We start from the raw sequence: 27,427 nt of genomic DNA, 5'->3' as shown, positions 1-27,427 counted from the left end.
GGTTTTTGCTTGTATTTCTGCCAATCTCGGGGTCTCCCGGAGCCTGCTAATATTTCCTTCTTGCACATATATCTTGCACCTATGTTTACATAAGGACTGGAGCTCTGAGAATTGTGTTTGCTGTTAGTGTATGTATATCATGACTGAGCTGTGGATTCTCCAGTAATATGAGAAATAAGGCACATTCAAAGCAGCCTTTGGCAACACCTTCCCACATTTTTATCTATTGCTCCCATGTGGTGCTGTGGTTAGGGTAATTTTTATCTCCAAGCGAAGACCACAATGTATCCAAGGAGGAGGTGGTCCAAAGTTTTTATCAGCCAAGCACAGGGAGTGGCATCTATCGGTTAGGACGGGAAAATACCACATATTTTATGGATGTAGAACTAGTAGCAGATGTACTAACCCAGCTTCTTAATCATTCCCCTTGGCTCTGAATACAGAGGCTACATGAGGGCAGTGGACTTGTGGGGAAACTGAATGCATATTTCTGTTTTTTAATTCATTTCTGCATGCACAATAGCTGCCTTGACCCAAGGGTTTGGTGTATTTATCTAGCTCCCATGAACTATATGGGTTGTTGCAATGCTCTCTGTACTGTATTTAATTTAATTAGGAGTTCTAATGCCAGTTACTTGTTGGATGTCTATGCTCAAAATAGACCAGAGGGGGTTTTGCTGCCCCACCACTTGGGCGTCTACGAGCCCTGCTCCGCGGTGCTGGTTCTGTCCTCTCTCCAGCGCCCCAGACAAGCCGCGGCGCGTGTGCTGTTCGCCTCCCTTCCTAACTTTTCCGGGAGACGTGCTACAGCGCACATTACGGTAATGCCGGTCTTGCCCCGGCCACGCCCAGCGGGAGCCGTGGGTGGATCCCACAGGCACCAATCGGGGGAGCTGGGGAAGGAACCCGGAAGTGGGGAGGAAGAGGCGTGTTGTTCTCCCTGCCAGGACTCGGGAGTAGGGCGGCCGCAGCAGCGCGGGCGGGATGGAGAAGAACGGGCCGGTCGTGTGAGTGGAAGCGAGAGGGCAGGCATTGTGCGGTCGTGGGTTCGTGGGGTGGGACAAGGGTTCCGCGCAGGGGATGAGTGACATTTGCCGCTTGTTCCCTTGGCCGGGCTGCTGGGTCTTCAGCTGCTGCAGGGAAGCAGCACCTCAGCCGCTGACGCCCTTTCTGACATGCAGGTCCACCCGTGCAGTACTTGGGGTTGAGCTCGTGTTGCCGGTGCAGGCAGGGCTGACACGGTGCCGAGTTGTCTGCTTTGCGCCGAATGTCGGTTCCGCTGAGCACCAGTAGGCAAAGTTTGGGTTAAGAAGCGTTTCCACCTTGCTTTGCGCTGCTTTTATCCATTACACATTAAGAAGCAGTGCTACAGAGTATGAGAAAAAACGAGAGGCTCCTTTTTCTCTTTCCACCTTCTGGCCCGCATTTGAGATGGTTCTGTGTGCTGTAAGCAGATATTGCTTGCTGCAGTGAGATTCTTTCACCTGGGTTGCTCTACTTCAGCTTCTACGATGGTATTACTCTCATTGTGGCTAGCGTGAAAGCACTTTGCAAGCCATTTTATTAAGTCTGGCAATACTACACATGTTTACTTGAAACGTAGGCCCCAGTGGGCTTGATGGATTCTACTTCTGAAGTAATATACATACAGTTGTGTTTGCACATGTGGTCATGGCAAACCAGGCTTTTGAACACTGTGCAAGGGCTAAGCCCAAATCTAGCTCTGATCCAAATGACACAGCGTAAAGCAAGGGTTCCCAAACTGTGGTCTGTCAACCACCAGCAGTCCATAAACTTCATTCAGGTGGTCCACAGCATGTCTGTTAAATAAAATTAGAAATAGTCCTCCAAAGGACTAATATATATAGAATGTAGAACCTGTAGTTGTACTAACTACCTAAGAGGGGAATAACTGTTCCTGTCTGGCACTGATCATTTATGATAGTTCCATGGACTGGACTGGTGTTTGTGTGTCTTTTTCCCTCTGGCTTCCCTCATACTGTAATGCAATAGTTTGTTTGATAAAGTAAAACAGTCTGCACCCCTCTTGCAGCAAAGAATACCGCAACATGGTAGTGAGAGAGTAAATGGTCTGTAAACATTTTTTCCAAGTTTTAGTTAGTGAATGCCACTTATTACCTTCCCTGGTCGTCAATTTAATATTTGAAAGGGGGAGGAGGGGGAGAATCTTCTTTCACCTGGGAGTCACATTATATTGGATAGTTTTTGATAAATGGTCAAACACACCTCTTCACCCAGGCCTTTGGATGAGTGGCTGTTTTCTGTTCCCTGATAAGTCTCACAGAATTCCCTGAACTGAAGAATGATACCTTCCTCCGAGCAGCACATGGAGAAGAGACAGAATACACCCCTGTTTGGTGCATGAGGCAAGCAGGAAGGTACCTCCCAGGTAAGTGAAGTGACTGAGGTGTTTGGGGCAAATATGTTTGGATCTTGTCTTCTTGGGGCTGGGATGGGCTGCTGGTTGGCATTGAGTTCTGAGAGAGGAGTATGATTATCTGAAAATGAGTAGGAGGGAGAGGGAAAGAAATTCTCAAGACCAGACCTTTGGAGGATTCTGAAAGCAAGTATCCAGCAACAGTATTAGTATCTGCCCACAAAATGGATCTGGGAGAAACTTCAGCTCTGAAAAGCATTGACAGATAGTGTCCTGTGCCTGGATTATTTTCCTTGCAACACCTCTGTGATTGACACAATTAGCCTTTACCCATTTCTGAGGGCAGGTTCCTTTAGTCCACAGATGGAGGGAATCTATGGCCCTTCAGATGTTGCTGGAATCTGACTCCCATCCGTACCACCCAGAATGTTCAGTGGTCAGGCATTATGGAAATTGGAGTCCCACAACATCTGGAAGCTCCTAGGTTCTCCGCATCTCTCCTCTAGGTTAAGTTGCATTCCTTTTGAGAGGCATCTCCCTGCCGCTCCATTTTCTTTTTTCCCTTTTCTTTTTTTGCAGAGTTCCGAGAGACGCGAGCGGCTCAGGATTTCTTTGCTACCTGTCGATCACCAGAGAAGTGTTGTGAACTTACTCTGCAGGTGTGTTGTGAACTTATTCTGCAAGTGTGTGAGGTTCCAGGAGGGAGATTTCTCTCTCCCTGCCCCATTCACAATTGAGGGTTATTCCTGTTCTGCAAACTGTGGCAGGAGCTGAATATACCCCAGAGTATAAACTGTGACATTTGCTCCCAAAAGATGGTCACCAGCATAGTTTTACAAGAGGCTCCCCAGACTCAGCATCTCATCTTCCTTTCCCTAACCAATTTCATTTGTCTCTTCCATCTAAATAGCAGAACTAAATAGCAATTATTGATTTGGGTTTTAATCTCCTCCTTGCTGCATTTGCTATTCAGTTGCATGGGCAATTTATATATTTAGGTCAGGGGTGGAGAACTCAGATCCAGGGACCAAATGTGGCCTTATCTGTCCCTTGGGACTGTCTCTGCTTCACACCCTTCTTTTTGTCTGGCTGGAATGTGTCATGAGCTCTGATAATGCTTCTTGCTTGCCTGGGTGGAGGAGAAAGAGGGGTGTGTAGAAACTAGCACATTGTGCAAAGGGGAAACTTACATTTGTTGCTTTGCCCACTTTGCCTCTGCCTTGTGACTCCTGGAACATTCCCCTGGAGGGAATGTGGCTCTCAGGCTAAAAAAACACCACCACCCCAGTTTTTAGAAGCATTGTAGACTTCTTCATTAGATGTATCTAAGCATTCTTCAGGAAATAATTTGGTATGTTATTCTACACTGCTCCTTGAATATAAAAACAATAGTGTCCATGGGTGGAATCCAAGATAGTGAGAAGGAGGCTGTTCACAAGTGGAACGAGGTCTGCTTGCACAATGGGACTTCCCTCTAGCTCCCGTCCACATGCCCTCTAAACCTGAGCTGGACTCTTTCCCCAATTTTCCAGAGCAGGTTTTGAGGGGAGGGAAAGTGCTCATTTTACTCATGCAACAACTTAGCTGAATTCCACCCCATTTCGCGATTGATGTGTTGTCTCCAGCAGGCACAAATGAAAATGCATCTGTTAGCTTGAAATATGAAAGAGGGATTGCGATAAAATATGAAAGATAGGTATATAAGTAATAAGTTATTACCACAAATGTAAAATTACTAACAGAACATTATAATTTTGATAAATGCATTTTTGTGTTTCTTTCAATACAATATAAATATTTTAAAAAGAAATACGAAAAAAAGGGCTCACTAGCTAAAACATGCCATGGTACCTTGGTTCCCAAACGGCTTAGTTGTCGAACAAATTGGCTCCTGAACGCCGCAAACCCGGAAGTAAGTTTTTCAGAAGCTGAACGTCTGACATGGCTTCCGCGGCTTCCGCTTGAGTGCAGGAAGCTCCTGTAGCCAATCAGAAGCCGCACCTTGGTTTTTGAATGGTTTTGAGAGACAAACGGACTTCTGGAATGGATTAAGTTTGAGAACCAAGATATGAAAGTCTTGGCCACTCTACTAATAGGAAACTGATATTTCCGCTGTGACTACTATGCTTTCCCTTGCACAGACAGTGCTTGGCTGAGCAATAATGTCTCTGTTGGGTGTTCCATGTAGCAGGAAGGGTAGCAGGGTGTGTTCATGAAGCCTCTGTTCCAGTGTCACTACATGTTGTCTCTATTCTGAAGACATTCATTTGAACTTGCTTAAAACATCCATGACTGGAACCCTGATAAGGCAGAGGTCCTGACTGCAGGGAGGCTTCTCAGTGCATTCCTCTGAATAAGAACGTAAAGAAGAGTCATGCTGGGCCAGGCCAGTGGCACATCTAGTCTTGCATCCTGTTCTCACGATGGCCAACCAGATCCCTGTGGGAAACCCGTGAGCGGGACATGAGCTCTTCCCTCCTGCAGCTCCCTGTAGCTGGTATTCAGAAGCATTGCTGCCTCTGACCATGGAGGCAGAACGTAGGCTATTGTGGCTGGTAGAATGCCCTTAGAAACTGCCTTCAGATCTTCATGCTCGGCTTTCAAAGATCTGAAGCTTCCACATGGGGATGGGGAGGTTGGAGCGGGGGCTAACATGCAAGGCCCCCCCCATACACACTGTTTTGAATGCCTGGGAGTGGACTATTGATACATGTGCATCAGATTGCCTAATTCAAAATGGAAGCATTTGATCAGACTCGGTGTGCTTTCAAATGCACAAAGGCACGTCGTATGCTCCAGCTATGTCCTGAAAGACAGATGATGCACGATTGTTTTCTAAGACCCGTTTCCTTCTCAAATAACATACATCTGTGCAACGTGCTTTCCCTTTGTTCTTTTATAATGTGTCTACTTCTCGGACCTCCTCCCTTTTCTCTGCTTTTGGCACTTTCATGCGTCTCCGATTCCCCCCCCCCCATGTTCTTTTTCTCAACATCATTACAAACATTTCTATTAAGTTTATTTTAGTAACATTCATTAACACACTCCTCGGCACAGCACTGTCTTTCTCTTCAAAAATGTTATTAATATCATAATGTTTGTTCCTTTTTGTTCAGTTGTAAAAGAGACCCCAAAATTCTATGCAGCTGATTGCTTGAGGAATTCTTCCACCTCTTTTTTAAAAATATAAATAAATAAAAAGACTGCATTTATGCTGTGCTTCCTTCTGTTTTGCCTCACTTTGTTATACAACCTGTCAATATGTTTTTCAGTGTTCATTGTTCCTCTGACAGCACACCTGTAAACATTACTGTATTATTTTTTTAATGTTCATAACTCTCTTGGTCTCTCTCTCTCTCTCTCTCTCTCTCACACACACACACACACACACACACACACTTTCTCTTTTTCTACACATTCTAATCTCATTCTGTTTTGGGCTGTTTTAGCTTTTGAGTCAACTAGAACAGATTATCTTTTTGGTTCTTATTATCTTTGTAGTCTTTTCCTGCCATTTTTTTTTTTAAATCACAGCTCCTTTATTTTTTCAATTTTGAATACTAGACTCCTTTTCTTTTAAAAACACTGTAATAGAATTTCCAAGAACTGTGGGGATTGTGGACTGAGAACACATTCTTTGAGCTCCAACCCCCCCCCCCCCCCGCCCCAGTATCCTGCCTTAAGGCCTGTCTATCCTGAAGGGAAGCAAGTGGCAAGCAAGTTCTGTTTTATATGCATAGCCATTGTCCGCCCTTATTTTTGGATGGGTGGATGTAGAGAGGAGCTCCACAAACCAACATTGTCCTGCGTATTGGTGTAGTCTGTGTATCAGTTCAGTTTTCCTACATATCTGTACTTAAAATGGACTCGGGGAAAGACAGGAATGGGTTCCTGCCTACCCTCCAGCGTACGGGACCCTATTTATGCCTTTCCCCATGTCCCAGGCTGTGCTCCACATACAGCACACCCACTTTACCTTTACAGGAAGTGATGCTTCCTCACTGTCTGAATCTGAATATTTTGGTAAGAGTATAGTGGTGGTAAATCAGGGGAGATGTGGGCTCAAAGGGCCAAGAAGGCCAGGCGGCGGGAAGATCATCTTGTGCAGTACACAGGCAGGACTGTATCATTGTCTGCTGAAAATCTAGGCTGCAGGGTTCGGGCTGCCTATTGGAATGTCTGCAACACCACTGCCTGGCATTCTCTTTCGTGAAGGAGGGGCTGTAGCACATGGTTAGAGCACGTGCCTTGCACACAGACGGTCCCAGGTTCAATCCCCAGCATCTCCAGGTAGGACTGGACTCCTACCTGCCCCCTGGAGAAGAGTTTCCAGTTAGTATAGACAGCACTGAGCTAGATGGACTAGTGGTCTGATTCAGTATCCTATGTTCTGTTTCAGCATCCTAAAGCAGCATCCTATGTTCTGGTGTTCATACACTACGTCTATAGTGCACTAGCTTTTCTGGTCTCTGGTCACGTTGGTTCCTAATTCTCCCCGTCAATCTGTCCATTTCTGCATATTCCATCAGTTTCATCCTCCATTCTTCTTTCATGGGCATCTCTTCCTGTTTCCATTTCTGTGCCAGCAAAACGTGACCAGAGATTCTCCGAGGACTGGAAGAAATTTGCAGAGTATATCAAAAATTTCTGTGATGAGCAAATAACGTTCGTTGGCTTTCAAGAAGCTCTGTGAAATTGCTGTTAGAAATATTGTTTAAAAAATATGTGATTAAGAGTATTTGAGTGCAATATAATATTGGGAAATGTGAGACGAGGATAAAAAATAAATGGACAATTATCAGACAAGCTAAGGGAAGTTCTGGAAAAAAGGGTTTAAGTTAAAAATGGATGTATAATTTTGTAAAAATGTTTTTTTTTAATGGAAAAGCTAATAAAAAATATTTATTAAAAATATATATATATAGTGCACTAGCTTTTGGGCTTCAGCAGAAATCTTGCCCTCTTCCCCCTTCTGAGTTTTCAGGCTTGCTGCCCTTGTATTTTCAAATATTTCCTCTAGGGTGGTTCTCTTTCTACACACGTGTAATTTCTAGCTTAAAAATGGGGCAGAGCACCCTCTACAAGGTCTGTGTGTTCTTCTTCCTTTCAGCCTCTACGGCGCTTTCCTCTCGATGCTGCCATCATCTTCTCGGACATCTTGGTGGTGCCCCAGGTAAGAGATGCTGGACGTGGGGAGGGGCGGTGGCTGTACCACCTATAGAAAGAAATTCCTTAACATCCTGCTGCTTTCCTAGGCGCTAGGCATGGAGGTGGTGATGGTGCCTGGCAAGGGACCCACCTTCCCTGAGCCACTGAAGGAAGTCGAGGACCTGCTGAAACTCCGCCAGAAAGTGGATGTGGCAGCAGAGCTTGGCTACGTCTTCCAGGCCATCACGTTGACCCGGCACAAATTGGAAGGGAAGGTGCCCTTGATCGGCTTCTCTGGCGCCCCGGTAAGTATAGTTCTTTGGAAATGGGCGTCTCCCAAAGTGACTGTGTGTCATTCCCTAAAAATGCTGGTTGGCTCTGGGAAGTGTTGGGGTGTGCTGGCCATCTGTGCCGCTGCATGAGGCCAGGTGGATTCTGGGTACCGTGGATTTGTAGCTGCAGCATTTGACAACCTCTGCGGAGGAGAGAGTGTCATGGGGGTGTCACTTACAGGCTGGCATAGTTCATGCTCTGCCCTAGTAAGGCCGTTGGGTCCCCGACTCCCTGCCTTAGCTTGCTGCTGCTCAAACATTGACTTCATAGGATGATATTTGTGGAGCTAACTGATGGGTGGCAGGTGGCTGAGAGAGGCGGCTTTTCTATGCCTTCCTTTCCAGCATTTTCTGCTGGGCAGGGAAGACACACTGGAAAGGGTGTGCCAAGTATCTCCTTAAGATATTGCTTAAAATAAGTATGTTGTATTTCATTTAGGTGAACATTAAAAATTGTTATGCATTTGACTGATTACAGTTGGCCAAAAGTCAACTTAAGAGCGGAAGCGTCAAAGCTTGGGCATCTAAGTTTTGGGGCAAGAGAGGCAGTGCATGACATCTTGAGAAGTGAATAGCATCAGTTAAGGCAAATACAGCTTCTGGTTTTTAGGAACCCAGAGGGGTTGAGGCCTGGTTCTGAACTGAACAAGTAACCCGATATCTTGTGAACCACCCTGAGATATGCAGGTGAAGGCCAGTATGTAAATTCAATAAATGATAATAGTAAATAAAATAAGAAAAAGAACAGAGCTGCCTCACAGTTTCTACAAGAACCACTTGCCTTACAGAAGCTGGCTTGGGCATGGTGAGGCATTGGAACAAGTGCTTTTGAATTCATGCCTGCTTTCACTTTCTGCTTGTTGTCTGCTTCCTAGTGGACACTGATGTCCTACATGATTGAAGGTGGCGGCTCCAACACAATGGCCAAAGCCAAGGCCTGGCTCTACCGGCACCCTGAGGCCAGTCACCGTCTACTCACGTTATTGACTGATGTAATTGTGGATTACCTGGTGGGGCAGGTGGCTGCAGGCGCTCAGGTGAGTGGCATCATCCTGCTTGAGAAGAGCTGTAGACTCCTGGGCAGCTCCTACCCACAAGCTTTCAGGCATAGGTGTAAGTTGGACAAATTTGCCACTTATTTTCCAAGGCACTTTTGAGATACCCTTCGTCTTCTACAGCCACGACCCTTAAGACAAATGAGATCTGGAAAGAAAGCTTACTTTAGGAAGGTAAAGGGTGCCGGCAAGAAATCAGTAGTGCCATGCTGCTAATCATAATCTTATCATGTAACCTTTTATTACAGAATCCAATCACTTTGTTTTTAGGAATAGGCTTTTAGCCCTCGTGGTTGCAAATAAAAGAAAAGGAAAACAGCTTTCCTCCTTTGCCAAAATTGCTGCCTGATGGCACTCTGCATATCACAGCAAACTTCTCCGCCTCCCCAAGATCATGCCAGCTGGCTGCAGCCCTCCCTGGTTTTATTCATTCAGCACTAAGGTGACAATGGGCTGTGCGTGTGATTGGGGAGCATGGCAGGGTTCCCAATCATGGGGACAAGCACTGTGCACCAGATGCTCCCTCTTGCGTTATGTAGAATGCATGGGAGGTGGGGTCAGCTGGTGCGATTCCTACCTCCTCCACACATTCACATAACTTACGGATGGAACATGAGAAGAAGTAGCCTTCCAGCTGGTTTCCTTAGCTAGTGACAATCTCCTAGAGCACAACCTTTTAGATGATGGTGTTGAGAATAAGGACTGTAAATTAACACTCTGATCTTATTCATATGTACTCAGAACTAAGCCCCACTGGCATTCTTCCACCCCCGTGTGATTTACTTCCAAATAGGGGGTTTAGGACGGCAGCCTAAGGCAGTTTAATTATAGCATTGGTTCCAGTTGAAGAATTTGAGATTGTTTACTGGAATCGCTTGCCTTGTGTCAGGAGAGATTGGATTAGGGGGGAAATGCATTGTTCTGTGGCAGGCATGGGCAAACCTTTTGGTGCCAAGGGCAACCTTTCCTTGGGGTGTGGGTGAGTGGAGGAGGCCCACTTGTGTGCTATGGGGAAGGAACAGTCATTTCTGGTATTTGTAGAAGAGTTGCACTTAAGAGGGAGAGATGTCAGCCAAGAGGGATGCTGATTCCTTGGTGCTGTCTCTCTTGACAGGCTCTACAGCTTTTTGAGTCCCACGCAGGACACCTGGGGCCAGAGCAGTTTGCAGAGTTTGCCCTCCCCTCCATCCGTTGCATTGCCAAGCGAGTGAAGAGCAAGCTACGGGAAGACGACCTCCCTCTGGTGCCCATGGTAAGAGATAGATTTCTTGGGTTCCTTGCGGGATTCTTAGGATCAGCAGATCTTGGAGCTGGAAGGACTGTTGGTGTTTTCTGTTCATCCTAAAAACAGATACCACATAGTGATATTGAAGCAGCAGCCATGGAAGGCCGCTCCATCTGTCCATACCGAGGGTAGGACAGAAGGCCTTTGGGAGCTGCCTTCCAGAAGACATATAGATGGGCAATACTGGTTGTGTATGGGCATCTCCCCTAGTGTGCCTTGTGCACAATTAAAAGCAGAGGACCATGGTGCCACAAGGCTGAAAGGAAATTCTTGTAGAGTCAAAAAGAGAGCAGAGGATAACGTGAGCGCAGGACTGGGTATCCTTCTCTTAAGTCAGGCTCCTACTGTAAGAATTGGGGAGCAGGAAGATTCTACCCCCTCAAAAAAAATGTTTTCCCCAACTCATACTGATTGGTTGAGGTGGGCTACAAACTTTCCTAAATCCTGGAGAAGTTTGGCTTTTGGTATCTATTTACTAGTACTGTACACACTCATGTGCTGGAGGTTACTCCTTAACACACTCAGTACTCAGTTTGATAATCTGGGACATCCCTACCTCTGCACTGGCAAGGAGTATAGCTCCATGATAAAGCTCAGGATATGCACGTGGGAGGTGCCAGGTTAAAATCCTGGCATCTTCCATTGAAAGGACAAGGTAGCAGGTTTCCAAGTCCTAAATGGCCTCTGCCCAGTATACCTGAAGGAGCGTCTCTACCCCCATTGTTCAGCCCGGACACTGAGATTCAGCACCGAGGGTCTTCTGGTGGTTCCAACACTGCTAGAAGTGAAGTTACAGGGAACCAGGCAGAGAGGGCCTTCTCCGTAGCTGCGCCCATCCTGTGGAATGCCCTCCCATCAGATGTCAAGGAGATGAGATATAACCTTTAGAAGGCATCTGAAGGCAGCCCTGTAGAGCAGAGCTTTCCAAACTGTGTTGCGACACATTAAGTGTGTCAGCTGCAGTGTGTAGGTTTACTGTGCAAACACTCCCCACACTCCTCCCAGGGCTGGAAAGGGGTTTAGTTTAACCTCCGGTTTGCTAGTAAAGCTGAATTACTGTGTCACGAAATGATTCATGTCTAAAAAGCGTGTCACCAACATGAAAAGTCTGGAAAGCTCTGCTGTACTGTATAGGGAAGCTTTTTAAGGTTTAAGGTTTTATTATGTTTTTATGTTGGAAGTCACCCAGAGTGGTTGGGGCAACTCAGCCAGATGGGCGAGGTATAATAATAATAGGAAGGAAGGAAGGAAGGAAGGAAGGAAGGAAGGAAGGAAAGAAATATGAGACCCTGGAGAGGTGTTGCCAGTCAGTGAGTATGGTGCAAACTAGGTCTGACCTGGCTCATGAGGCAACTTCTCAAGTTCCTGTGAGATAGCAGGAACAGCAGTATTGACCGGAAGTGAAGGAATCTGCAGAAGGAACTTCCTGTGCTCCTAGATTATATACCAAGCTGTTGACTGCTTGGAGGGAATCTGCCCCACACAACCTCCCTCAAAATCACCTGCATTCCAAGCCAATTCTTGAATGGCAGGAAGGGCGGTGATGGAAGATATTCCAGACTGGAGGTATTTCTTGGTCTGTCTGCTGCCTGTCGCCATTCCCTGTTTTCTGTCTTTCCTTTTAGCTTGGGGCTGATGTGTCTGTGTTAAGGAGAACCCCCCCTTTTAAAATAAAAGCAAAGTACAAAGTTGTAGTAGTCCTGTTTCACCACTAGAAGGCAGCCAAGTAATAAAGCAATGCCAACTGGGCAAGCCAGAGCAGTCAAGGACCTGCCTGCAAAGAACTGCTTGCGTATAGAAACTTCTCCGTTGTCCTGTTCCCCCCTTTCCCATCGTGCACCAAGAGAAGCTCTGCTTGTTTGTGGATGTGAACGTCTTACAATGGAGGAGACATGTTGCCCTCCAGATTCTGCTGGACACCTAACTCGCAGGAGCACTAGTACCAGCCAGGGATGATGGCAAAGGTGGCCAAACTGCGTCTGGAGGGCCAGAGGTTCCCCAGTCTTGCTTTGGTGCCAAGCACGCAGCCCTGCCCACCACGTTGTCCTGTTGTTTTGTCTCCTCTCTCAGATCATCTTTGCCAAGGATGCGCATTATGCCCTAGAGGATTTGGCACAATGTGGCTACGAGGTGATTGGCCTGGACTGGACCATCTCCCCCCAGGCTGCTCGGTGAGAAATTGACTGGCCTTCCGTAGGGACTGTTAGGAGGGTTTCTAAAGTGCTTTTGCCAATATCGGAATCCTTTCGTTTCCCATAAATTTTGCTTCATACGGTATTGTGGATACAACAACTACTGGCTAAGTGGAATGGACTAGGGATAGTAAATAAGAAGAAGAAGAAGAAGAGTTTGGATTTGATATCCCGCCTTTCACTCCCTTTAAGGAGTCTCAAAGCGGCTAACATTCTCCTTTCCCTTCCTCCCCCACAACAAACACTCTGTGAGGTGAGTGGGGCTGAGAGACTTCAAAGAAGTGTGACTAGCCCAAGGTCACCCAGCAGCTGCATGTGGAGGAGCGGAGACGCGAACCCGGTTACCCAGATTACGAGACTACCGCTCTTAACCACTACACCACACTGGCCAGAGGAGCCAGCAGTTTATAGGTGCAGGGAGCTCCTTCATTGGATTGCCACTATGAAGAACCAAACCCTGCTCACATGCAGCAGTTGGGAAACAGAGAGCTGATTGTTTCATGTGGTCAGTGGAACAAAGTAAATTTCACTCTACTGTTTCAGGAAGCAGGGCTAGAAGGAATGGGTGGAAACCACAAGGAAGCAGAATTTTGGCTAAATCTTGTTAGAAATGTCCTAATGGGAAGAGCTGGGCAGTGAGCTCTTATTCACTAGAGGCTTCCAACTCCAATATTTTATGACTTTGCAACATAAGTACAACCTGGATAAGTTTAATTAGGTACAACCTTCTACCTAGGGCTAGCCAGATACATCAGAATTAGACCCAGGAGGCACCTGGGACACAGGTGTCAAGTAGATGTAGGCAACCATCATTAGCTCTTACGGCTTCCAACCATTGCTCTTCCTGTTTTAAAACCATCTGATTTCGTAAGTATCTCACATTCTTGTGATGATGAGGAGCTACATCTTGCTCTGGTGCTTACAAGTATCCCCCCTCAACCTCCAGAGCAGGTACTGATGTTTTATTTTGTTCTGTTGCAGTCAGCGGATCGGGAAAGACATTACTTTACAAGGGAATTTGGATCCATGTGCCCTCTATGCACCAAAGGTAAAGAGGCAGGTGTCACAAGCCCCCTAGACAAATGTCAGGGAACCTTTCTTAGGGCTAAGGTCACGTTACTTCAGTGGGAAGCTGTTGGTGGGGGACACACATTCCAGTAATGGGTGAGGTTGGACCCAACACACAAAGCCACAGGATGCTCCTAGTTAGCAAACAATGGTTGTAAGGACTGTCTGCACTGAGTCTGTCAAATACATCCCCCCCTCTTCCAATACACTATAAGTTAGCCTAGGTTGGTTGCTTCAACTGTCTTGCCCTGCTGATTCTTCTTTGCTTTTGTCAGGAGAAGATTGGGGAGCTGGTGAAGAAGATGGTGGAAGGCTTTGGCTCCAAGCACTACATTGCCAACCTGGGCCATGGCCTGTATCCTGACATGAGCCCGGAGCACGTGGGGGCCTTTGTGGATGCTGTGCATAGGCACTCTCGCAATCTAAAGAAATGTTCCTGAAGACTTGGGGAGCCAGATGGAAAATGGACAAAGCATCAAAGAGACTGCAGCAAGAGAGGATCATGTTTGCGAGTGCTGGAGAGCCAGTCACTAGGACTGATAGAAAGAACAAGGATGTGGGTTTGTAATAGCGCACTATTAAAATGCTTTCCACATTTTAATGGCACAATGCTTGGGATGGTGGGTGGGTTGTAGAGGGGGGAGAGAATGTATGTGTCTTGGGCACTTCTGAAGCACCCAATGCTTTTGATCCTGGCTTTATCCCTACACACTACAAAGCTTATCTGAGAAAGGGGTGGATCCTTTTATTGACCTTTTCTTGCCCCTTCCAACCAGTGACTAGGTGTGGCCTTTCTCTGTCCTCCACAGCAGAGTAAGTTTTTTGCCATTTAACAATAGAAGGTGGGTTAGGGTACCTTGTATCACCCAATTACTCAGTTTGGGGCCCCTTTAGCAATAGCCACGTGTCTCTACGAAGCGATGGCCATGCGCCATACCGCAAAGTGAAGTATTTACAACAGTTTCCCATCTGGATTAACAATCCAGCACATGGTGTTTAGTTAAATGATTGAATCTTCCTCTGCTTTGGTGCTGCTGTTCTGGCTTAGTCAAGGTCTGCATATGCACAACCCACTCAGGAAGGATGAGCGACCACGTCCTTGCTGCTGAACAGGCGACCCAGGAATAAGTGGAAAAGACTCTTGTGATGTTTATTCTCAATATGAACATGCTGTGCTGCACTGCAACTCCCTCACTGCTGTTCATTATCCAGCAACAGCTAAGCAGGTTCCCCCAGTAAAGAAATCCAGGCTTCCTTTTCCTATATCTCTGCTGCCATAGTGGTGACTGTGTCTGCTTCAGCATTCAGCCTGGTTGCATCTGACAGTTATCAGCCACATGTCATGATAAGGAAACATGTTTATAGAAGACACAAGCAGCACCAGCCACCTCAGAAAGTCTGTTACTTGTGTGTGATATGTAAACACACCAGTGGATGCTTTTCTTAGAACTGGAATAGCATGGGAGGAACTGTGGTGGTTAAGGCAATGATCACGTTGTTAACAGGTATGCTGCAGTGGGAAGGGGATGCTACAGTGTTGAGGCTGCAGCTAGTAAAGGTGGCATCAGCAGCTAAGAGAGGAGCAGGGCTCTTGCAGAGACCTGTTAGGTTTTTCTCTACACTGCTGTTTAGGTCTAACATAACACCATCACCTCCAGCAGTTCAGATAAAAGAACAAAACGAAAGGCGGCATCATCAGCTAGCAAAAAATAAAGCTCAAGCCTTAAAATTGAAAGGATGAGAGTCTGACTCTTCAGTCATATATGGAAAGCAAGTGCCAATAACATTGCTTTCCCTACCTGCCGAACCACCCTCAGGGATGGCCTAGTTTTACCTCCTTTGAGAAGGAATTCCTCCAAAGTGCCGCCACACACAAAAATCTTTTGTTGGCAGGACGTATAGCAGGGCCTCCAAAGAGGATTTCAACCTACAGCCGTGTTCCGATTGCGGATGGGGGAGAGAGAGAGAGAGGTTTTTTCAGGTTTCATGGCCCTAAGCCACGATCATCACAGATGTTACGCCAATGTATCCCACTGTACATCAAAGATCCATACTCTCTTTATAGGATTGTTCCTGCACAACAAGTATATTCCATCTGAGGCAGGGGGTATTGACATATAAATATTTGCTGGTGAAGTAACTGGAGACTCAGTACAGGAAGCGGCAAAAGCCACATGTGGTTCTTTCCAGCCCCAAAGGATGCAAGGCTGGTGGTTTAGAAGGTTGCATTCACTCCCACCCCTCCCATCTCAACAACTGCCTTTGAACTGCTGTCTTTTTATTCCCTTTTAATTGGCAATGCTGACAACAGAAAGGGCTGGAGTGATACAGAAGTGGTATGAACATCTTCCTTCTTTTTTATTAAACATTGGGTCAAGAGGTTGTACACAAAATAAAGTAAGTCAGACGTGAAGAATGATACTTCTATGGCAACAAATACTGGGGTGAGCTGGGTTTCCCTGGCCCAGTTTTCTCAGAGTATTGTGAAAAACAAAACTGGAGTCAGACAGTAGGTAATTTTAATCCACATTTTCTAAGCTACCCTTCAGCCCGACCCCTGCCCCACCCCACCCCATTCCCTCCCTGCCCCTTTTAAAACTAGGACACACTGGAACAGGGGAACACAAAGACAAGTGGAAGAGCCGTGTTGCTCCTGCTTCCTACCCCCCAACTTTATTTTTCATTGGAAGAAGTTAAAAAATTAAGATGAGCCACTTAAGCAGTGGTGGGAGGTGGAGCAGCAAGAAATGGGACCAGGAAGGCGATCCTCCAGAGGGCACCAGACTCTGCAGGTGCCATCAAAGGCAACGGTTTAGAAATGGAGTTGAAAATAAAAGACACACATAAGCAAGAGAAAAATGTGTTCCCTGCTCCCCATCTGCCAAAGGAAAGACACATCTTCCCATGCACATATAGCATGCAGCTCTTGCACGCATCTATCCATAGGCATGTGGAGGAAGGCCAAAAAAATCGGTTATTTACACTATGGGCTCAACTGTTTCACAGCCAACAATCTGGCTTCCTGGGGTCTTTGTATTCCATAATTGGAACCACAGCTGGTTCCAACCACAGCAGAGGCAGGGCGAGTGCTGTGGCTAGCAGCCCATGGGCCAAGTCCACGCACCCTGATGGTGGGCTTTGCCATTTCCACCTTGGTCTCCCCTCTTCCAAGGCTGTTGTGTCGCGGTAGTTCTGCATGAACTCTTGGTCCATCCTCTCTACTCATCAGACACCACCCACCAGCCCCTCTTCACCAACAGTGCTGGCAGGGCAGGGAACCTGAGAAATGTTCATCTTTTCTCATGTTCGGATATGCTTAACGAAACCAAAACCAAAATGCCCAGCCCACAACACATTTCAAGTATCCCCCAAACAAAAAGAGAATAATTATAAATAATTAGAACTTTACAATTTAATAATCGACACATATACTATCGTATTTACAGTATCATAAATGCTTCTGTTACTTTTAGTAAAGCAATCCCTGAGAACAGTTAACGTTAGGTTTTTTTTCAGTTAAGGATCTTCACAAAAAAGAAAACGGTGAAATGTGCCCGTCTTGGCAGGCTGCACCTCTTACAAGGCCACCAGCCAAGCGCCAAGGTGGCAACGCAAGAGGCTGAGTGACGCATTACCATGCCTCCTTCGAGGTGGCTTGCTTTTCAGCCTCCATCCGCCATGCCCTTTGGGAAAGAGGTATTCAATTTTTCCTGGTTAGCTTTTGGTATTGCCGAGGTGTTTGCGAGTGGGTGGGAAGCAAACCCTTCCTGCCGTGCTGCTTTTGGTTTACGTTCCTCAAAAAAATAATAATCCAGGAATCCTCTCTGGATGGAAAACATAGTCCGTCTGGCCCAGTAGGCATGATTCCACCAACAGGGATCAGGGTTCCTTCCTTCTTTCCTTCTTTTTTCTTTTAACTAATGCAGAAGCTCATCCAAACCGCTCTCTCACTAGCAACATGAGCTTCTTCTTGCCCTTGTATATCTGCTTGAGGTTGTCTATGAACTGCGCAAACTGAATGTGGCCATCCTGAGCCAGAAGGAAAGTCTCCCGAGCTTTGCTCAGAAACTCTATGAACTCCCCGTAGTGCCGCGGGCTGATGTGGGTGAGCCGAGAGTGCGTCGTGTTGATGTAAGCGCTTATCGTCGCGTCCAGCAGTTGGCGCAAAGGCGCTTTGTCTGTGGACATCAGTTTCCCAGAGTTCCTGCGGCCGGGAATCCCTGCAAGGCCCGGGGCTGTCATGGTGCAGCGGCGCAGGATGTCGGACAGCACTGTGGCACAATGCACGCTCTTCACCACCAGTGGAATGATGGCCGCCAGCTCATTCTTGCCCAGAGAGTGGCTTAGCGCACAAGCCCAAAGCACGTCGTTGATGGCCGGGTGCGTGTCCTGGTTATAGGCAAGGTTGAGGTGGGTCATGGCGAGAGATGCCAGCTTGAACGCCCGCAGAGGGTACCCACGGTGCTCCATGTACCGTGCAATGGTGAAAAGCTGCGAGTAAGTCATGCCTGTGGAAGCAGCATCTATCACAATTTGGTAGGCAGTCTCAAAGGCGATGTGGTCTTTCTCGCAGAGCGTCAGGGCGGAGAGAGCGCAGTTCTGGGGATCCTTCATGGCGCACTGCAGGGCCAGTGTGCGGGCACAGCTGGCCAGTTCTTCTCGCTGCGGGTAGTCCAGGCTGAGGCGCAGGATGGTTGTGTGGGACATCACCGTTGCTGCTACTATGCTGGTGGCTTCAGTCGGGGTGAAGAGGGTGTACCAGCTCTGCAGGATGCTGACTAAGGCCCGTACACCTGCAAGAAGGGAGCACAAGCTTTTCAACCAATAGTAAAGTGGCAAGCATGATGTTGGAGCACTTGAGTATGTGGCATTTGACAAAAAAAGAGCCGAGTGAAACTGTGTTCATAAATATGGTCACTGGGCTCTGCAGGCTAAATCAGCCACACCCTAACCTCTTAGTCTGTATCCTAGAAGCTGGACATCACTGCTAAATTTGGCAAGGCTCACAATAAAGGGCTGTGCCAGTAACCAAAACTGCTATGATCACAGGAAGCTTAGTGTCTGGCTTAACGTTATAGGTGGAAGGCCTCTGGTTTATGTTAGCCAAAAAAACAGATGTTTTTAAAAGCTGCACACAATGGTATCTTCCTTAGTATAAAATTACATTTATCTATTGCTGTTGTTTTGCTAGTGCAGGGATCTTATCACATGGGAAACGGCTACATTTGTGGATGTTTGGGTGCTGATGCATGTAGCCTGCAAGACATGGAGCTATGACTCAAGATGTCCTTGATTTGAATCTTACCTCTGCCACAAACACAGTAAGAGTTCTCAGGCAACCCCTTCTCTTTCAGTCCTCACTTTTGAGACATGGGGACATAATTGCTATGAGGATTTCAGGAAGATGTGCTTTTAACACTTGAAAGTGCTGTTTTAAATCATATTACCCTTTGTGTGAGCAGGACCTGCCACTGGCTCATCAGAATGTACAGACTGGCTTTGGGCTGCAGCCCTCCCTGCAAGATGTGTGACTGAGAGATACCAACCCACTTCTGTAGCACAGGTCACCAGCCATCGCACCATTTCCCTCCGTCTCCAGTTCAAGGTTGATAGGGTCATGCGCATTACCTGGAACGGCAAATGAGTGGACAATGATTATTTCCCAGAGACAGTCACAAAGCTTGGACTTGCACTTTCCTAGATCAGTATAACCCTGTATAACCCAGAGAAAGATAAGAAGACTGGAGGTATTTCTGCTGCAGAAAATAAGCAGAACTGGCTTCATAAGCTCCTTGGATGAAGTCTACCTGAGAACCATGCATTTGAACTTTTCAGGTGGTTTGTAAATTCTGTCCATTAATTAACAGGTAGAGTTGAATGTTAAGAGTCTACCATAAAAGCAGCAAGAACGCCCAAGTTCTGAGCCAGGTTCAGACTCTACCACTGGCTTCAAGGGAGGCTTGCCCTTCGAAAACATAGCCCTGGAAAGTTCCCCGCTTTTCCTAGTGATCGCCTCTCTCCCTTACCTGCAGTCCCAGCTCCAGTGCCACATTGAGCAGGGTTGTGTCCGAGTTGTTGTCCGCAGGTGTGGCAATCTTGAAGGCATCCTGGGCCAGCTTAAAGATCAGAGAGGAGGAATGGATGTTCTTTTGAATGGCTTCCAGAACCGTACGTAGGCGCAGCATGTCCCCTGGATTGGAGACAGGAAAGAGCTCACCTACTGCCTGGCAGGTTGCCAACTCCCTACTAAGACATCAGCATTCTCATGATTAAACTAGACAGTACTGCACTCCTAAACTTCTGGGAGCAGAGCAGAAAAGTGGATTCTTCCTTTTCCTCACAGCCTTGCTGGGGAGAATTGGGATGAAGTGTACATAAAAGGGACACCTTTTCATTGCTACATTAAGTGTTCACTTGACCCCTCCTCAACCCCCAAATTCTACCCACTTCAGCCTTTCTCAACTCAAGCAAATATCCTGTAGAGAACAACAAGAGTGCTTAGGAACAAAGGAATCTGGCGTATACGGAGTCAGACCATTTAGACCATCTAGCTCAGTATTGTCTACACTGACCAGGGGCTCCTCCACACTTCTGCTTGTCCCGTGCCTTGAAAGCATGAGTCCAAGCAGTTTTCCTTTTCACCTGCACTTTCTAGCCACAAGTCCCAAGTGGTTTTTCCCTCACACCACTCCTTTCCAAGGGAAAACGCGCTCTTTAGTGCTAAATCAGAGCAAAGGTCAATCCGGAGAAAACCCAAATTGCCCTTTGCTCCGACTGAGCGTTAAAGAGCGGTTTTCCCCAGGGGAAAGCAGTAGGACAGGAAGAAGTGTGGATGAGCCCTAGCGGTGGCTCTCCAGGGTCGGGAGCAGGATGCTAGACATTTGGTCTGAGCCAGGAGAGCTCATCCTACACGCCGTAGACATCCTAATAAAGATAGAAATTTAGTAATGGGAGTTTTAAGTGATTAAAGGCAAAGCCCTGACGATAAACAGAGGCCAGAAATGTTGCAATGATCACATTTCTCTATAGGGCATGCCCCAAACTGATTAAGTGAGCGCCTGTAAATAAAACTGGAAGTCCTTGCTGCAAGGTCAAGGAACAGAGACAGCAGTTAGCTGGAGCCTCATAAAACCAGTTCTCAAGGAAATGCCATGTGGGTGGACTGTACCTAGAGGAAGAAAGCAAGTTATGGGGCAGCAGAGATAGGAGGGGAGTGCTCACTGAGGCTACCTTGTCCAAGGACCACCCAAAACGTGGGAGTCAACCCACCCACCAATGGCCAAAGCTGTCCTTCATTCATTTTTTGAACCACACTGGCTTTCTTCATTGCACAGGTCCAAATGCTGAGCAAGCCAGCTAGAGTTTCTGGTGGCTATAATCCATTACACAATGAGTCTTTCACTCACCTTTGGCTGCTGTCAGCATAGTGGAAGCAAGTTCACACTGTTGTGATTCCAAGTGTCCCAGAGTAAACCAGCGCGGGTATCTGCTAGGCACCACTGAAACAATATGGTGAGGGTGGGTGACGTCGCCTGAGGCCGTTGTCTCCAGAACGGGCAGCCTAGGGAGAACCAAACCAGCAATGTCAGGCCAGTGAAGAAGGGGTACCTGCCAGGGGTTGGGTCACTCTAAAAAAAATTTTGGCCTTCTTTGGCCATGGTATGCTGTCTGTAACAACTCTGTAGTAAACCTTGAGGTCTTCTACAACATATGGATGCAAGACCAGCCTTGAACAAAACTTGAAAGGCCACTAGAGAGAACTAAGGAGTGATTTATAAACTTGTAAAGAAAAATATAAGTTTAGAAACATCCCCCTCTTGTGCTTTTATGTCAGAGCCAAGCATGATTTGCACACAGCAGTCATCTGGTTTTGCTTAGAGATGGCGGGGAAGGGGGGCTGCCTTGCCCCAGGGCATCTGCTGCAGTTTGGAGCTACCTGCTCACATGTTTCTATTTAAAGCCTCTCCCCCCCCCCCCGCCCTCAGCCTTCTGGAAACCAGAACTCTCCCTCCCAGACCAACCTGTTTGTTGGGACACACAGCCACTACAACACCTGATGGCTTCCTGCATTTCCTGTTATGCCCTTTCTGATAAGAAGAACAAAGGTACCACCCAAGAGACCAAAGGCATTGCTCTATCCAGTCCTAGCCTGCTTACTCTTTTCAATGCACTACACATTCTGGTTCACACAACACAACAAAACAAGCTATGGCTCAGTGAGACTCCGTGGACGTGCAGGGCTCCCACACTTTGCAGCTGCTTTTCTCCCACCCACCCTCCTTCCTACTGCCAGGCCATAGCTGAGGGTTGCCGCTCATGGATAGTGAAGAGAGAGCTTAAGCCGGAATCCCCATTCCAACAACATTGTGAGCCAAACCTTGGCTTAGTCTCTCATGGTGCAGCAGTCAAAGGCCAGGATGAAGCAAAGCCTTCTCTCCTGGGATCCAGCATGTCCATGTGGTCTCACTGAGCCAGCTTGGTTGTGTCATGGGGACCGGCTCTTCTATCTGGCAGGAGCAGCTATAAGCAGATTCTTTGCATTGGTTACTAAGGGCGGTATGTGAGGTCCCCATCAGGGAGCATTCTGAACCCTCCAGTTCTGTACTCCATCACTATGATTTGCCTGAAACCCACGTGACGATACTAGAACCACTGGGTCCTTATAATTTCAGAATGCTGTTCTGACTAAAATACCCATTTTCCAAAAAAACAAAAAAAAACACACCACCTATATAAGTAAGGAATAAATAGCCTATTGATGAAACAGTCCAACTGCACCTGCTAATCAGTAACTTTGTCTTTGAATTCCTTTTTAAAGGAAAATGCATACTAATTCTTCATTGGAAAAACCTGCCAGGAAAATAAATAGTACTGTAGCAAACTGGATGCTGGAGAAGTTTGAGGACATAATAATTGAAGACGCAGAGCAATCTTGGGGGGGGGGGGACACTTGCCGTTCCCACCTTCATATTGCAAGCTGCCTTTTATTAAATGCTGGAAGGGGAAGGGTGGTACCAACCTCATGGAGCGCAGTGCCAGCTTGTAGGCCAGGTCAGCGTCGTGGGGCAGCAAGGCAGAAAACAGGTACTTGGCAAAGGTGTGCATGGGGACGCTTTCACGGTGGATGACCTCGCCAAGGCCACTGAAAGGGCCACCTAGTCAGGAGCAGAGCCATGTCAGCATCTATCCTGCAACCAGACCCTTTGAGTTCAAGCCAGAGAGTTTTGCTGGCTCAACAGTCCCGCAAGCAAGAGGATACCTCCCAACTGGCCTCTGTTACATAGTAGAGATTCAGACCAAAGAAGCTGGGTTCCTAAGTATCGGAGAGGGCCTACTTGATTTTGAAATTGCAGACCCAAAGGAATCAGAAGCACAGCCCCTTGAACCATCACACAGAAGGCCTGCTGTTGCTCCCCTTCTTCCTGATGCACCAGAAGCTAGCAGGGGACAAAAGACACTCTCCCTGCCCCCCCCCCGGTTGCTGCTCTGGCCACACACTGAACTCCTCCTCCATATATGGGGACTGCAGAGGTTTGAAAATGCTGGCACAGTGGAGAGCATGGGGAAAGCAGAAATTTGCAAGAGGCTGACTCGGATTTCCTTCTCGACACAGCTGCAAGTGGGGAGCCTTGCGGCAGAGGAGCTGCAATCCCCACTGCAACGGGTTCCTTTTCACTGAAAAACCTCCTCAAACAGCACCATGTGTTTCAAGCGGGTTTGTGAGTGTAGGGGAAAATGGGGGGAACAAACTGTATGGAGAGCATCAAGTTAAAGCATAACAAGAGGGGTTTGGTTTTGGTGGGATTTCTAGTGCTCAGGGAAGGGTGATATCTATACTGAGATCCTATCTCATTATGGTCCCAACCCCCATCCCATAATACATACATTGCTCCGATCAAATATCCTTCTGACCATCCATACATGATTGGTGTAAGTTATTGTGATCAAGAGGGATTTTCTGCAGAATATACTGCTTAATGCAGGGAACTTAAGACTGTTTCAGGGTAGTAGGTTCAGCCTCCTTCCTCCAGAGCGGTTGAGGGCAGCATCTCAGTCCTCTCACCTTCCAGGAGCAGGATACACTGTTTGCGTAGCGTCTGCACCAGAACAGCGTCCAGCTGCAGCTCCTGCAAGCGGGCAATGATTTGCTCCTCGTTGCGCCACACTTTGTCTTGAGCATAAAGGCCCTCCGGCATCACCCGCTGCTGCCCCATCCCCATCAGCGCGACTTCCAAAGCGAGGGATAGGTAGGATTCCCCGCTCTCAGGGCAGCTATTGGCCACAGGCACATGTTGATACACAGGAGGCTTGGCATCGCCAGCATCTAATGGAGAAGAGAGTTATCAATAAGATGGGCAGTGCAGCCTCCTGGTAGGGTCTCGCTCCTGCCTCATAGCCTGACTAGCTCCATCACTGCCATTGGTCCTTCTTAGCCTACTTGCTTTCAGAAGACAGCACACTGCCTGCCTCCTGGCCCTGCTCACGTGACCAAATGTACTGGGCTGAGCTGCGTTGAGCTTTACAGTCCTTTAATTCATACCAGCATTGGGGAGCTGCAAGCTAGGAAGGCCATAGAGCACCTGAGACCCTCAATTCACCTACAGCAGAGAGAGAAAACTTACGACTCTTCAGTTGTCATTGGCCTTCAACTCTCTGGCCATGCCATGCTGGCTGGGGCTGATGGAAGTTGGACACCAGCAATATCTGGAGGGCTACAGTTTCTCCCTCCCTGATTGACAGGGTATGTTGGGCCAGAGGCAGCTGAACACTCAGACAGTCTGCAGGCCAGCACTTGTTTCTGGGACCAACAACTGGCTTTTGCATATTTCACAGAAACGGTTTGCCCAAAGACCTCTTCCTCTGGTCAGCACAGGAATTCAACCACAACAGAATAAATAGCCTCTTCCAATTCTATAGACTGCAACAGCAGAAACTTGAAAATGGCTCCAACATGGAAGCTCAGGGAAAGAGCAGAAACTCTGCTCTGGGCTCAGGGTTTGGCAGTCTCATACCTGAAATTTCAAGGCAGTTTTCATCCTCTACTCGACATGCTTCTGTCAAAGTGAGAAATAAGCAACCAATGGGATTGAGAGGGTGCCCCACCCAGCTCTCCAGATTTGTGATGGTGGTTGCTCCTCTCTGCAGCAGTTCTGGAGTAGGCAAACAGAATAAGGGGAGTGGGGGGAAAATCCCACAGTAATTACTTATGATCCTTCCTTTCTGCCATAAGAGGCATAATCTCTGGTTCCATCTTCCAAGGCACAAAGTTTCACAAGCCTGGCAGAGGACAGTCAAGACTCCCCTGTATACACCTCCCTTTCCATTTGCTGTATTGGTACCATGTTCTTCCATTGTGACAAGACTGAGATTACTATTAGGCAACGTGAGCTGGTCACTGTCCTGGCTCCCAACCTCAAACAAAAGACTTTGACTCTCGGCTTGGGAAATTCCCAAAGGTTTTATTGGTAAAGTCAGCACAGAGTTTCAGCACCAGCTGTAAGGGCATGATAAGCAGAATTCTAGGATAAGCAAAGCTGTTGTCCCACAACTTGACACACCTGTCCTATGGGGATCTGTTGGATCTGTTCACCCCTGATAATGGGACCAGAATCCTCCCCTCCCTCCCCCTCCATGTCAGCTGCCTCTGCCAATTCACCAGCTGCCCCTTCAGCTATCCAGGGACAGGTGCTCTCAGGAGGTGGAATGAGTCTAAAAAGTTGGAAGAGGGGTTTGGGGGCTGTTGTTTTACTGTTTGGAAAAGCTCTAGGCAGCTCCTGGAAGGCCCCACAATACTCATAAAAGCACCTAACTATCCTTCGACGGCCAGCTTAAACCCACAACAACAGGCCAACTCATACCTTTCTTTTGATGCTTGTATATCTCCAGCTGCCTCTGTTGTTGCAACCTTAGGGTGTTGATAATAGCCACCGTTAGGCGGAGTGCTTCCTTAGGGTATCCATGGGAACGAAGGGCATCAACACGGGCACAGGCTGTGGGAACGTGTTCTGTGGCATAATACAAACAGAGTGTGCAATTAAGCTGGCAATATAGGCAAATGGTATTGTCTATGTAAGCAAATCAACTCTATGAGCAGGAGCTTGGGATTCAATTTCTGTATCTAAGTTCTCTATTTTGTGGCCTTGTTCTTTATTAGAACCAAACCATGTGTGCATAAATATTACGTGGGGTTGTTGTTTTACATAGAGGAATTTCCAAATATACAGTCCTCCACCTGTAATCTGAAGTGGCAAAGACCCAGGTGGGCTGTCCTATGTTATTCTGATCACACGGTTCAGCTCCTAATCCTGCCAGCTCACAGTTGCTCCTGCCAGAAACAATAAAGGACCACCTCTTACTTTCCAATGCAACCAAGTCCTACACCACCCATCAAGTTAAGGGGATGGCTCAGTGGAAGAGAAGAACATGCTTTCTATGCAAAAGGCCCCAGGTTCAATCCCTGCTAGTCCTGGGAGACACCGCCGTGTGAAACCCTGGAGAGCTGGTGCCAGTCAGTATCAACAAAGCAAAGCTGGATGGACCAGGGGTCTGACTCGGTATACAGCAGCTGCCTATATTCCATCAAGTGAAACTAGTCTTTGTGCAATGGCCAGACACTTTGAAGATGATGATGGCTGATTCCAAACAGGCAGAAACAGCATGTGGTGCATGTTGCTCCTAGACTTCCAACTGCAGGTGAGGAATTGCATGTTAAGATGTTTCCTTGTAGGAAAGACCTGTGTTTCATAGGGAAAGCTGCCAAGTAAAGGATAAGGTTTTCAGCTTGGCCTTCTCCCTGGCATGCTGGATTTCCATTGGAACAGAGGCACCTGCATTTGCTTTGTACAACTGATGCTGAAAATGTTCCCCGCATCCAGCTCCATCCTAAAAAGGGCCACACTTAGCTGTTCCACCCCTCACACCTCTCAACTCTCCTTGCATCTCATCCTGCAACTTGGGCGCAGCTCCCTGAATCCCTCACTGGAAGCACTTCTCCACCGAGTGTGCATTTTGCGTCATTCCTGAGGATCTCAATTACTCGGAAACAGCTTGCCCCTGTGAGCAACACCATTGTGTGGCACAGAAATTCATCTGTTCCTGCTGGTTGATCTCCACCTGAAGTCACAGTTGCCGTGGAGAGGATTGCGACTCTGAGGGAGAGGTCACAAGGGGGAACAGACGACACACATGGGGGTCGGGGGGAAGCAACAAAGGGCCCACTCCTCCGCAAATGTCTGCAAATGTCTCTGCTGTGGGGAAACGTAGAAGCCAAATCCAGAGGAGCATGACTTCCTCTAAAGGAAGCATTTTCTACAAGGTCTCCAAAGGCCTTTAAAATGCAGCTATACTCCCTCCTCCAAATCTCCTGCTATTAAAGGCTACAGATGAGCAGAAGGCTTGAGGCACAAACATTTCAAAAAGAATCTCTAGTGATCGTGCATCATATAAAGCACGGCATCATTCAAATGCTGCTGGCAAATCAAAAGCAATTCCATGGTGCTGCTGATGTCCTCTAGGAGGAGCTCCAAAAAAACCCAGAGAGTGGGAAGACAAGACAATAACATTTCAGAATCACAACGTGTGGGATTAATTCCTTTGGCAAGTCAGACATCTCGCAAGCTAGGGAGGAATTTATGTAAACCACTGAGGGCTGAGGAGCAGGATAAAGCAAAGTTTCATCCAGAACTTTTTGTGGCTCCAGACGGTTGTTCCACATGATTCAAATGGTGCCACTCAGGATCTCATGCATTGCTATGGATGCCAGGCTGTGGTACTTGAATTGTGCCCAGGCACATCTGCTGCAAGGGATGAGACAGGTGCACCCCTCAGCGTCACTGGCACGCCTTAAGATATTGCCACCCCAAGCAATCACTTGGGTTGATGGTGCAGTTGGTTCAGCTCTGGTGGGGTGCTAGAGAGTCCCTGAACTTCAGTACTCTGAATAGCATAGC

The 27,427-nt window shown here is 47.4% G+C and overlaps 2 protein-coding genes across 6 annotated transcripts in view; one reads left to right on the top strand and one right to left on the bottom strand.

The window, feature by feature from the left end:
* Positions 1-144: 144 nt before the first annotated feature.
* On the top strand, positions 145-14,079 carry UROD (uroporphyrinogen decarboxylase). 2 transcript variants are annotated; one of them, XM_083447826.1, is made up of 10 exons: positions 145-1,550; positions 1,604-2,410; positions 2,978-3,057; positions 7,509-7,571; positions 7,654-7,851; positions 8,754-8,915; positions 10,048-10,185; positions 12,289-12,389; positions 13,392-13,458; positions 13,754-14,079. In XM_083447826.1, the coding sequence occupies exons 2-10, from the start codon at positions 2,383-2,385 to the stop codon at positions 13,916-13,918; spliced, it is 1,002 nt and encodes a 333-aa protein (XP_083303952.1). In that variant the 5' UTR covers positions 145-1,550; positions 1,604-2,382; the 3' UTR covers positions 13,919-14,079. The 2 variants fall into 2 exon arrangements, with proteins under 2 accessions (XP_083303952.1, XP_083303951.1); XM_083447825.1 differs by having other exon boundaries at positions 877-1,007; positions 2,298-2,410.
* Positions 14,080-15,812: 1,733 nt separating this feature from the next.
* ZSWIM5 (zinc finger SWIM-type containing 5) overlaps positions 15,813-27,427 on the bottom strand; it is a 121,874-nt gene continuing 110,259 nt past the window's right edge. For all 4 annotated transcript variants that reach the window (XM_083447778.1, XM_083447780.1, XM_083447779.1 and 1 more), the window contains exons 7-14: positions 25,337-25,483; positions 24,491-24,628; positions 23,542-23,802; positions 22,498-22,633; positions 20,885-21,039; positions 19,505-19,668; positions 19,025-19,106; positions 15,813-18,271 (exon numbers count right to left, since the gene is read on the bottom strand). In XM_083447778.1, the coding sequence (XP_083303904.1) occupies positions 17,409-18,271; positions 19,025-19,106; positions 19,505-19,668; positions 20,885-21,039; positions 22,498-22,633; positions 23,542-23,802; positions 24,491-24,628; positions 25,337-25,483 (1,946 nt within the window). In that variant the 3' untranslated portion in view covers positions 15,813-17,408. The remainder of the gene's footprint in view (positions 18,272-19,024; positions 19,107-19,504; positions 19,669-20,884; positions 21,040-22,497; positions 22,634-23,541; positions 23,803-24,490; positions 24,629-25,336; positions 25,484-27,427) is intronic.

The sequence above is a fragment of the Podarcis tiliguerta genome (assembly GCF_965153285.1).
Source record: "Podarcis tiliguerta genome assembly, chromosome: 6".
Classification (NCBI taxonomy): Eukaryota; Metazoa; Chordata; class Lepidosauria; order Squamata; family Lacertidae; genus Podarcis; species Podarcis tiliguerta.
Note: the sequence above shows the minus strand (reverse complement) of the source record. Positions and strands in the feature narration are given on the sequence as shown.